The 12,200-nt window shown below is 51.2% G+C and overlaps 1 protein-coding gene across 5 annotated transcripts in view; it reads left to right on the top strand.

Moving 5' to 3' along the window:
* Grid2ip (Grid2 interacting protein) overlaps nt 1-11,314 on the top strand; it is a 34,337-nt gene extending 23,023 nt beyond the window's left edge. For 4 of the 5 annotated variants that reach the window (XM_057765500.1, XM_057765498.1, XM_057765499.1 and 1 more), the window contains exons 13-21: nt 560-647; nt 1,260-1,337; nt 1,854-2,050; nt 2,382-2,537; nt 2,669-2,755; nt 3,225-3,354; nt 3,447-3,565; nt 4,084-4,248; nt 4,466-11,314. In XM_057765500.1, the coding sequence (XP_057621483.1) occupies nt 560-647; nt 1,260-1,337; nt 1,854-2,050; nt 2,382-2,537; nt 2,669-2,755; nt 3,225-3,354; nt 3,447-3,565; nt 4,084-4,248; nt 4,466-4,537 (1,092 nt within the window). In that variant the 3' untranslated portion in view covers nt 4,538-11,314. The remainder of the gene's footprint in view (nt 1-559; nt 648-1,259; nt 1,338-1,853; nt 2,051-2,381; nt 2,538-2,668; nt 2,756-3,224; nt 3,355-3,446; nt 3,566-4,083; nt 4,249-4,465) is intronic. The other variant, XR_009056859.1, reaches the window with a different exon arrangement.
* The last annotated feature ends 886 nt before the right edge of the window (nt 11,315-12,200 follow it).

Genomic DNA, 12,200 nt, shown 5'->3' with positions numbered 1-12,200 from the left:
CTGCAAGAGCAGCCAGTATTCTTAGCTGCTGTGCCATCTCTCCAGGCCCTGCTTATAGCATTTCTTTTGTTCTTTTATGAGGGGGGGACATTCAAGACAGGATACCTCCATGTAGCCCTGACTGTCCTAAAGCTCACTTTGTAAACCAGGCTGTCCTCAAATTCACAGAGATCCACTTGCCTCTGCCTCCCTAGTGCTGGGACTAAGGGCATGCACCACCCCACCCCACCCCACCCCCTAGCTAATTTATTTCTCTTCCTTCCTTCCTTCCTTCCCTTTTGAAACAAAGTGTCATTGTGTAGAGCAGGCTAGCCCGAAACTCACAGGTACCTCTGCTTCCTGAGTACTGGGATTAAAGGCGTGCACCACCACGCCCAGCTTCTGATTAGTGCTTCTTGCAGCCTCCTCTCTCTCCTGCCTTCCTCTTGAACCTCCTGGGTCTTGGAGGTCTTGGGATCATCTACGTCTCTTTGGGAGACCCCAGGATGGACTTCAGAGGACAAAGGCAGGCTAGCTGCTTGGGTTCTTCCTGCTTTGACCTTCCCATGATCCCTTGCAGCTCGGGGCGGACTCTGACTATGATAAGCTGAGTGATATGGTGAAATACCTGGACCTGGAACTCCACTTCGGCACCCAGAAACCTTCGAGTGAGTGGCCTGATGGCCCTGGGTCATGTCAACAGCCACACTGCCTTCTGCCTTCTGGGCATTCTCTAGCTCCCAGTCCCCAGAGCATGCACGTATTGCTCTTGGGTCTTCCAGCCTTCAGGTCCTTCTGCATGCTTGAATCCCTCGACAGTGCTGCAAGCTAGATCCTGCAGCCACCTTCAGTTCTTAGTGAAGAAGCCCAGAGAGGCTAGGTAGTCGGCAGAAAGTCATAGAACCAGGATATCGTGAGCAGCAGGCATCTATGAATGTCCTTCTCAGTCTCCCTGCCCCCCTAGTCCTTTCTAGGTATCTCCTTGTAGTGGATGGAGTGTGACTCTAACTATCGGCAGTCAGTTCTTGTACACAACACAAGCTCAGAAAGTGGTCGGTTTTCATTGTTGGGGTCAGACAAGCCACGTGCTAAATGGCCTTAGGCTGAAAGGCTGAGGAATGAGGGGAGTTTGGATGCCTGGCGCTGATGTAGTTATGGTGATGCATGCCAGGAAAAGGGTCCTTGATCGCTTGCTGTGGCCACATCTCTCCCTTGGTCCTGCCACATCAGCCCTAGCCTAGCCTCCCGTTCCCCATTAAGCTATCCAGTTTCCCTTCCAGAGCCCGTGCCCGGCCCCGAACCCTTCAGGAAGAAAGAAGTGGTGGAGATCTTGTCCCACAAGAAGGCCTACAACACCTGTAAGAAGCCTAAGGGGCTCATCCTCTGTGACCCGCAAAGGGGTGGGGTGACCGAAATTCCGATGTGGGAGTTGGGACCTGTCGTCCTGCTAAATAATCCGCCTCTCAGGGTAACAGTATCCCCTTCCTGGGACTCAGGTGCACACTTAGGAACCCTCTATTGATCACATTCACCACAATGGATTCCTTCGCTCTGGCCCCGCCTCCAATCACATTATCTACTTAGTCCTTCCCTAGTTCCCCGCCCCATCCGCAGATCCCGCATATATTCCTGCTACGTCTTTGGGGCTCCGCCCCTTATCAGTCTATAAGACCCCCTAGCCTCTGGCTAGGTCTATGCCACGCCCTTCTCCACTAGACACCTCTCCCAGGCCCCTCCTCCCGTATCCTCTAAGTTTCTCCCAGTAGTCACGCCCAATCATCAAGCGCCCCCATTCCCTGAAGCCCCACCCCTGCTCTGAGCTCCGCCCTCTCCCTGGGCCCCCTCCCCGGCTCATCCTGGTGCCCTGCCCTCAGCCATCCTCCTAGCGCACCTGAAGCTGACCCCTGGCGAGCTGAGGCAGGTGCTCATGAGCATGGAGCCCAGGCGCCTGGAACCTGCGCATCTGGCGCAGTTGCTGCTCTTCGCTCCCGACGCCGACGAGGAGCAGCGCTACCAGGCTTTCCGCGAGGCTCCAGGCCGCCTCAGTGAGCCGGACCAGTTCGTCCTGCAGGTGCTAAGACGGTCCCCTGGTCGACGCCGCCCCCCACTGCCCGCCCCCAACATGGCTAAGGGCACCTTTGCCTGGGCTCCCCTCCGCAATTGGGAGTTAGCTTCTGTCCAGGTCCCTTGAAGATTGTCCCTGGCCTCTGAGTCTCAGTTTAACTCCTTTGATGGCCCGTTCCCACTCGCGGTCAAGGCAGATGGGAGAACATCCCCTAGGGGTCGTGATAATTTTTCCCAAGGAGTACCCAGTTCAATAGTCAGAGGACTCCCTCCCCAGGCTGGACAGTAGGTACTACTGACTGCGGATGGATGAATCCTGGCTCCCGACTTTCCTGTAGATGCTGTCGGTTCCCGAATACAAGACCCGCCTGCGCAGTCTACACTTCCAGGCCACCTTACAGGAGAAGACAGAGGAGATCCGAGGCAGCCTCGAGTGCCTGCGACAAGCATCCCTGGAGCTCAAAAACAGCCGGAAACTCGCCAAGATCCTGGAGGTCAGGTGGCTTCCCATGTCTGCTTGTTTGATCATCTGTCTCCTGGGGCTCCCAGGCTGGAAACCAAAAACTACACATGGGGAGAGGGATGAGGTGAGCTATGGACCCCATCACCCTGGCTCTTCTTACAGTTTGTGTTGGCCATGGGCAACTATCTCAACGATGGACAGCCCAAGACCAACAAGACCACTGGCTTCAAGATCAACTTCCTGACAGAGGTGAGGGCCAGCAGGCAGTCACTTGCTCCAGCTGCCAGGCTTGGAGGTCAAACCTTCGCCAAGTTGTGGCAGTAGAGCCGAGTGTGGTGGCATACACCTGTAATCCCAGCATTTAGAAGGTTGAGGCTCAAGGATCAGAAGTTGGAGTCTAGCCTAGGCTAAATAAGAGCCTGGTTCATACAACATACAATGTTCAACAGGGGAGAAGAAAACGTTATGCCCACAAATTCTTCCCCTGGCTGAGGAAGGGGGAAACCAGCTGCACACAGGCCCAGAAGTGACTCAGGCAAAGGGCAGAAGCATGGAACAGGGCTTCTCCGGTTCAGATCCAGGACCTAGACTTGGGAGGGGAGTTGGAAAGGGTATTAAAGACTAAGGAGTCTAGGAACACAGAAAAGCCTGGTGTCATGTGACCAGAAGTCTGGTTGGTGGGACTTTGAGGAGCATCTGTGGTGGGCGTCCCTTACAGCTAAACTCCACCAAGACAGTGGATGGGAAATCTACCTTTCTGCACATCCTTGCCAAATCGCTAAGCCAGCACTTTCCTGAACTCTTGGGCTTTGCCCAGGACCTGCCCACTGTGCCCCTGGCTGCCAAAGGTAGGTTGGGTTCCTGGTGATGGAGACAGATGCATGCTTCCCTGAGCTGGGGATGCGGCCCCCATAAGACTTGGTTCCTTCCTGACATGCAGTGAACCAACGAGCCCTGACTGGTGACCTGGCTGATCTCCATGGCACTGTCAGTGAGATTCAGGTGGCCTGCCAGAGCATGTCCCCCTCCAGTGAGGACAGGTTTGCTGTCGTCATGACTGTATCCTCTAACCAGCCTGCTCCAGCACCAGACTGGACTCTGGGATGGTCGGGTAAAGCTGACTGTGGCTCTAGGGCTTAGTGCAGACCCTTGTAGGAATTCCAGGCAGAAGCTGCGTGTGCCCAGGGATTCTGGGAGGGGTTCCATCCTGAATTATGTAGAGTCCACGTGCTTATGCCAAAGCTGAGTCGCTGAAGATGGCGTTCTTTTGTGTATTTATGACACTGGGGATCGAACCCAGGGCCTCAGGTGTTCAGGCATATGTTCTACTGCTGAGCCAGGCTGGCAGCCATCACTGGAGGATTCCCAACAGGTATGCTACTGCCAAGCCCTGCCTTCAGCCCCTCACTGGGGGATTCTAGGCAGGTGCTCTGCCACTGAGTCACACCCCAGCCCCTCACTGGGGGATTCTAGGCAGGAGCTCTACCACTGAGTCACACCCCAGCCCCTCACTGGGGGATTCTAGGCAAGGAGGGTAGAGTACCCAGTGGCTGTTTCCTTAACCAAGGCCCCCATAGTCCTTTCTGGAAACGGCACAACCCGCTCTGCGGGCTCTGGACGGGCTGCAGCGGGAGGCCATGGAAGAGCTAGGGAAGGCACTGGCCTTCTTCGGAGAGGACTCCAAGGCCACTACCTCAGAGGCCTTCTTTGGCATCTTTTCAGAATTCATGAGCAAATTTGAGGTGAGTCAGGGTGGAGGCTGGAGGGGCCCCTGAAGGGAGGTGGGGCTAGGAAAGCATCCTCCCCAAGTTCCCCTGGGAAAGGGTGTCAGTAAATGGCATATACCCTGTCTCTGGTGTGGTGGGGCCACAGCCTCAGCACCAGTCATCTGGGTGCCAGAAAGAGGCAGGAAGGGTGTCATTGATGCTGGGACCACTGACCATTCCCTCGTATCTCCAGAGAGCACTCAGCGACCTGCAGGCAGGGGATGGCCCACGCAGCTCTGGGATGGTTTCACCCCTGGCCTGGTGACAGCTGCCATCAAGCATCTTCTGCAGTCTGAGCACGGAGACCGAAGGTGGAGGTTGCGACACCCCGAGGGACGTCACAGGGTCCAGGGTACTTGATCATGCAGCTTGTCTGCAGGAAGGGCTTGAGTGTGGTGGGGGCCGCAGCCCCGTATCTCCGGCTACCTCAGCTGCTAAGCTCCGCCTGGCCCTCTTCTGCCCATCCTTGGTCTCCCAGACAGCCTGCCTGGCTTCCCGTCACCACAATGTGAATAAAATGCCGTTTTGTGTCAGGAGCTGTCCCACCTGAGGGCGGATTGCAAAGTGGCCGCTGGCCTGGAACCCTTGCCTGTGGTTTGGTGGGAACACACCACACACCGCTAGGATGTACAGAGTTACTCTGTGAGTCTGCTGGAGGGGGCTCTGGACCAGAGACCGACACTCTCAGATGAACCTACTAAGCCGGTACCAGAAAGAAAGCCTACAAGAGCACTGCCTCCACAGCCGCTGGAGGAGACAAGATGAAGCCTGAGACTGGGTTGCAGAGGCTGGGGTGGCTGTGGCAGCATGGAGCAGGAGAGAGAATTCTCGGCTGGGGCTATTGAGAAAGAGGGAGAGGAGAACCACTGCTATTAGGTCACTGGATCTAGGCTTTGTCTTTGTGAATTTATTTAATTTTATTTTTGAGAGACGGGGTCTCGTGTAGCTCAGGCTGGCCTCAAACTCACTGTGCAGTCAAGGGTAACCTTGATCCTCCTGCCTCTACCTCCCAAGTGTTGGGATCATAGGCCTGTGCTACCATGCTCCATGTTCTTCTTCATTCTCTCTCTCTCTCTCTCTCTCTCTCTCTCTCTCTCTCTCTCATAAGGAGTCACTATATAACAGACTGGCCTTCCAGTTCACTATGTAGCTCAGGTTGGCCCCCAGCTCACCACTATACTCCTGCCTAGGCCTCTCCAGCGCTGGCATTATGTTACTAAAGGAATGAACCAAGGGCCTGGAACATGCTAGGTAAGTACTCTGCCACTGAGCTACACCCCAGCCCTTGCTCTGCTTTTGGGGAAGTGTCCACTCTGTAGACCAAGTGGACCTTGAACTTTTAAGTCTTCTACCTTAGCCTCCCCAATAAGTGGAAGGAAGGCCTGCACCTCCTGGCCCAGTCAGAACCAAGAGATATGGGGTTCTAATTTTGTGTGGAATCGGGGTGGGAGGGGTGTGTACAGAGCAGGTGGGGGTCAGAGGACAATGGCATGAGTCGGCTCTCTCTTTCCACCATGTGGGTCCTGGATATTGAACTCAGGTCATCAGGCTGGGCAGCAAACACCCTTACCCACTGAGCCATCTTGGTAGCCCTAAGAATCAAGCTTCAATCTTACCAGCTCAGATCCTATTTAGCGGTGGTCAGATGCGAGCTGGAGCAGTTGGGAGCAGAACGGAAATCCTGGAGGTTAGGGCAAAGGGGACATGGCAATGGCTGGGTGGGGTAGTGATGTCAGTTCAATGGTCAGCCGCAGTTCCTCACCTGGGTAGTGATGCCATTGCCCAGAACAGGCTGAGTGAGGAGGGCAGGCTCAGGGGTAGCTGACACTATCCCCAAGGCTGCACTGTGTAAACCTGGGATGAGAGATGAGTCGCCTGGAGCCTGCATGTGGATGGGACAATGAACAGAGTTCCCATCCCTTGGTTTGGGTATTCTAGGCCCAGATTCCCACAATACGATGCCATAGGCCTCTCTCCCGTGCTGCTGTTTCTCTTTGGGTATGTTACTCTGTGCGTGTTTGCTCAAGGGTGTGCCACACATGGATGTCAGAGGACAGCTTGTGGGCTTGGCTGCACATGCCTTTACCCAAGGAGCCATTTTGCTTTCTGTTTTTTAAAAAATTTTTTTTAATTAAATCTATTTTATCTTGCTGGGATTCAAACCCCAGGCCCTGTGTTTCCAAGTTCTACCACCATGCTACCCCTCCACCCCTGGCTATTATTTATTTATTTATTCATTTGAGATGGTGTTTCATAGCCAGGCTGACCTTGAATTTTGACCCCCTCTTGCCTCTCACTCCCAATTGCTGGGGTTATAGACCTGTACCACAAAGCCCAGTTTGACTCTTATTTTAATTTATATCATTATTATTTTTTTTAAAGATTTATTTATTATGTATACAACATTCCTTCCCTGTATGCTTGCATGCCAGAAGAGGGCACCAGATCTCATTATAGATGGCTGTGAGCCACCATGTGGTTGCTGGGAATTGAACTCAGGACCTCTGGAAGAGCAGTCAGTGCTCTTAACCTCTGAACCATCTCTCCAGCCCCCATATCATTATTTTTTTTTTTGAGACACAGTCTCTGTAGACCATGCAAGCCTCAGATCTGAGACCATAAGGCATGAACTACCCACCCCAGTTCCTCACTTGACTTTCTCCAGAAGTATGAAAGGCCTTCACCTGTATCTTGGATTTTTTTTTCTTGCCTTTTTTTTTAAACTTCATTTTTTTCGTATCTTGAATTTTAAGAAATGAATTCTATGTGGATGTACACATCCATGGGTGGGTTTGTCCACATGAGTTTGGTGTTCCGAGGCCAGAAGTGGGGATCCAGTGACCTGTAGCAGAAGTTCGAGACCGGTCGGTGTAAGCTGGGAGCTCCTAACCACTGAGCCATCTCTCCTGCACCTCAGACTTTTTCTCCCACTAAAATCAAAATCCCAATAGGTAGGACTTGGAACCTTTGGTTTCTTTTCTCTGGGACAGAAGACTATGCAGACCAGGCTACTCTCAGACTCTGTGGAGAAGATGACCTTGAACTGATCCTCCTGCCTCCACCTCCTCAGTGCTGGGATTACAGGCATGCACCACTACCACGGAATCTTTCTACAGTGCTGGGGGCTGGGAGCCAGGGCTTCATATACGCTAGGCAAGCACTCTACCCACGGAGTCAGATCCCCAGCCCACATCTGGTTCTTGAGAGCCTTCCACAGTCCTTGACTCTGAGCGTGTTCTCTCCTTGTTCCTTTCTTATGCCCATCCAGCCCATAAAAACATTTGAACCAAGATGTGTGTGTCAAGGAGGAACCTGCCTAGTCGGCATACACCTCTCCCTAGCAGCGAGACTTGTACACAGTGCCTGGTACCTGTGTCCCTGGAAAAGGGTGTCAATAACCCTTGTTGGGCAGCTGGAGAGGGGCTCAGTGGTTCAAGCACTGGTTGCTCTTCCCGAGGACCTAGATTCAAGTCACATGGAGGCTCACAGCCATGTGACTCCAGTTCCAGGCGGTCTGACTCCCTCTTCAGGCCTCCACAGGCTCTGAACACATGCGGTGCATAGACATACATGCAGGCAAAACACCCATACACTCATAAAACAATTTTCTTTAGAAACAGTCCTTGTTGGGGAGCTGGAAAAATGACTCAGCTTAGAGCACTAGTTGCTTTTACAGAGGACGGGGTTTCCAGTCTCACCAACACATGGTGGTTCACAAACTCAAGGGATTTTTGTTTTGTTTTGGGGAGGGGGCATTAATCTTCTGATGTCAATTTCTGACTTTCCCAGGCACCAAGCATGTAATACATTCATGCAGGTATAACATCCATACACATAAAATTAAATAACTAAACCTGAATTTACAAGTTTTGGTCCACGTTGTAGGCCAGGAGAGATGGCTTGGTGGGTAAAGGTGTTTGCCACTAAACCTGACAACCTGAGTTCAGATCTCCAGTATACATGTGATGGGGTAGAGAGTGTCCTCTGACATCCTTGCAGGTATGCACAAATAAATAAAGAATAATATATTTTTGAAATCTTTGATGGAGTTAGGATTAAAAAGCATAGCTTGCGCCATATGTGGTGGTGCACGACTTTAGTCCCAGCACTCAGGAGACAGAGGCAGGTGAGTTCGAGGCTAGTGGGGTCTACAGAGCGAGTTCCAAGATAGCCAGGGCTACACAGAGAAACCCTGTCTTGAAAGGAGGAGAAGACAAAGTAGTAATAATAGTCACAGTTTATTCAGAAGGCTGAGGCAGGGGGATAGAAAGTTCAAAGGCCTGCTTGGGTAAATTATTGAGACTCTATCCTTGAAATAAAAACTAGAGAGGAGGAAGAAGAGGCTAGAGGTGTAGTTAGTGGCAGCATGCTTACTGAGAATGCATGAGGTGCCAATGTTCAATCTCCAGAGATCCACAGATTATAGACTCCACCAGGCAAGATCTCCCAGCCCAGGGCTGGAGAGATGGCTCAGAGGTTAAGAGCATTGCCTGCTCTTCCAAAGGTCCTGAGTTCAATTCCCAACAACCACATGGTGGCTCACAACCATCTATAATGAGGTCTGGTGCCCTCTTCTGGCCAGCAGGCATACACACAGAATATTGTATACATAATAAATAAATATTAAAAAAAAAAAAAAAAGATCTCCCAGCCCAAGCAGAGCTCCATAGCATTTTCCTGAAGTTAGAAACACATGCCCCTTGCCTGAAGATCTAGCCACTGGACTGCGGTTTGACAAGCCAAGCACTAGCTAGGGTTTTTTTCCTTAACTTGCCTTGTATCTGTTATCAATTTGTTACAGCAGTGCTGAGTAACAAACTGGCCTTAACCTTGCTTTCCTCTACATTATCCCAAGGTATTGGACATGCTAGGCGGGCGCCCCGCTGCCGATCCATGCCCCCAGTTCCTTCCTCAGTAAGGGATTCTATCTGAATTATTTAACCTCCATTTATTTATTTATTAGGGCGCATCCACTGCGGAGGCATGTGGAGGTCAGAGGGAAACCTGAGGAAGCCAGTTCTCTTATTTCACCTTGTGTATTCTGGAGAACGGAACTGTCACTAGTGGGTTCTGGGCAAGCACTATGTTGCTGGCCACGCCCCAGCCCCTTATTGGTGGTTTCTAGGCAAGTGTTCTACCATTAACCTCTATCCCCAACCTCTTTCAAATTTTAAACTTTGAGACAGAGTTTTACTAAGTTACCCAGGCTGGTCTTGAATTCTTCCATTATAATTCAAGCAGGCCTAGAACCTGGGATCCTTCTGTCTTAGGCCCCAGGTAGTTGGGATAAAAAACCTTAACTCATGAAATGACAACCACTTAGTGCTCAAGGCTTGGGTGACTTGGGCCGGGCTGATCTGAGCCAGATTCCGTGGATCCTCACACTCTGCAGCTGTACGAGTCAGGTAAGTGGCCTTGCCAGTCGTGCAGGGGTCTCTCCCACACGTGGAACTGTGGCAGAGAAAGCGAGGACAGCCTCAGGTGGCGGCTCATCCTCTACCCAAACTGGGATCCCTTTCCTAAGTGAGGCAAGAGCCCAAGAGAACAAATAAGCAAAAGCACAGAAATTCAGGGCTGGGGATATAGCCCAGTTGGTAGAGTGTTTGCCTAGCGTGCTTCAAGCCCTGGGTTCGATTCCTGGCACTGCATAAATGGACTGTAGTGGTGCATGCCTGTAATCCCAGCACTGAGGAGGTGGAGGCAGGAGGATTGGAGTTCAGGGTCATTGGAGCCAGCCTGAGCGACAGGAGACCTCATCTCAATCAATAAATCAATGCGCACAAGCCTCTTTTAACTAGCTCTTGTAGACCAGGCTGGTCTCGAACTCACAGAGATCCGCCTGCCTCTGCCTCCCGAGTGCTGGGATTAAAGGCGTGCGCCACCACCGCCCGGCGCGCACAAGCCTCTTGAGGTTGTCTCAGAACTGGCTCACTAGCGACAAGAGCCAGTCAGATTGGAGTGGGAGAAAAACCATCTGTTTATTTTAATTTATATTTTGAGACAGGGTAGCCCAGGCTGGCCTTGAGCTCAGGCAGGCAGATGCTGTGATGGTCACACTGTGAACTCAGGAATATAGGGAGTATCAGAACATTTTTTGAAATCTCCTACATGGCCCCTTGGCCAAGCAGGTTCTAGCCTCCTTAAGGTCATAAGTGACAGCCAGGGGTGGTGATGTACATCCATGATCCTGACCCTCAGAAGTGGAGGCAGGAGTTTCAGAGTTGTTCCTGGCTACATAATGAATTTGAGGCCAGGCTAGGCTACATATGAGGCCATATCTCAAAACGACAAAACCAGAAAGATGGCTCAGTAGGTAAAGGCGCTTGCTACCAAGCCTGAGACCTGAGTTTGATCCCTGGGACCCACATGGTGGAATGGAGAAAACTAACTCCCAAAACTTGTCCTCTGACTTCTATGTGCACACACAACCCGTTAGTACACACACACACACACACACACACACGAATTATTAAAATGTTTAAAACAATGACAAAACAAAATAAAAAATTCTACGTGGCCCCAAAGTGTGCCTTGGACTGAGCATTGCTCCAGACTGCCACCAGGTGACTTCTAGGTCACCTGTGAGTAGTCTGTCCTGCAGACACTCCAGTGGACAGCTGTGAGCTGGGCCTACCTAGCAACCTTCTGTCGGAAAAGCCCCTTGTATTCTTTTGGAATATTATCGCTCCCTTATTCTGGGGCCAGGGAGCTGAGCAGGTACAGAAAGTAACTGGCCATGTAGCTTAGAGACAGTTCAAGACTCAAGTCCAGTCAGCTTGAAAGGGGAAGCTTCCTTTTCTCTGGAAGCGGTGTGTGTACAAAGGGTGGGAACCTGGGGGTGGGGTGCCTCCGTATCAGCAAAAGACGAGAGAAGGTTGCTATGTGCGCATCTTTGCCCCTGGATCCAACCGTACCTGAAGTACACATCTGGACTTAGCAGTTCCAAAGCCACCACGTCCCCCTTCTACGGTAAAACATTAATTTCTTGACCGAGGCTGGCTACAGACAAACCTTCCATGTTTCTAACATGCTTTCTTTCTTTCTTTCTTTCTTTCTTTCTTTTCTTTTTTTTTTTTTTTTTTTGATTTTCGAGACAGGGTTTCTCCGTAGCTTTTGGTTCCTGTCCTGGAACTAGCTCTTGTAGACCAGGCTGGCCTCGAACTCACAGAGATCCGCCTGCCTCTGCCTCCCGAGTGCTGGGATTAAAGGCGTGCACCACCACCGCCCGGCCTAACATGCTTTCTTTACTCATGAACATAGCTGCCAATATTGTTGACAGGTGCCACATAGAATGCTGGGTGTAGACACCTTGTGGGTCAGGACCTCACAGTTTAATTTCCTATATCTTAGGGGGGTTCTGCCCCAGAACCAGTGCACAGTGCTGTGTGTGAACCAGTACGTGTCCACTCACCAACCCCTCCCCCAAATGATAAAATGTGGGTGCCTCGCTTATGCTCCCGGAATTAACTCGCTCCTCGATAATAGCAGTGACGTAGCCTAGCCCTGTGCGGCTTTCCCAGTGGTGACACCGTGACCTTTACCGAGTAGGACGCTTCACGTGTTTACATGTTTTGTTTCAGTTTCTTCACAGCCCTCCGAGGTGGATTTTGTGATCTCCTTTTTACAAATAAAAGTCTGAAACTCATGGAAATTGCTGGAACTTTCTGGATCCAAAAACTCTTGTCTGTGGGAATTCAGAGCTTGTCCTCTTGAATGGAAATTTTATTCCTTTTCTTTTCTTTTTCCAGACGGGGTAACAGTCCTGGCTTTCCTGGAACTCACTTGGTAGACCAGGCTGGCCTCGAAGTCACTGAGATCTGCCTGCCTCTGCCTCCCGAGCACTGGGATAAAAGGCCTGCACCACTAAATCCCAGAAAATGGAAATTTCTTTTCTCTTTAAAATGTTTTATTTAATTTTATCTATTTAT

The sequence above is a fragment of the Chionomys nivalis genome, chromosome 3 (genome assembly GCF_950005125.1).
Source record: "Chionomys nivalis chromosome 3, mChiNiv1.1, whole genome shotgun sequence".
Lineage (NCBI taxonomy): Eukaryota > Metazoa > Chordata > Mammalia > Rodentia > Cricetidae > Chionomys > Chionomys nivalis.
The sequence above is the reverse complement of the archived record's forward strand: the minus strand, read 5'-3'. Positions and strand labels throughout refer to the sequence as shown.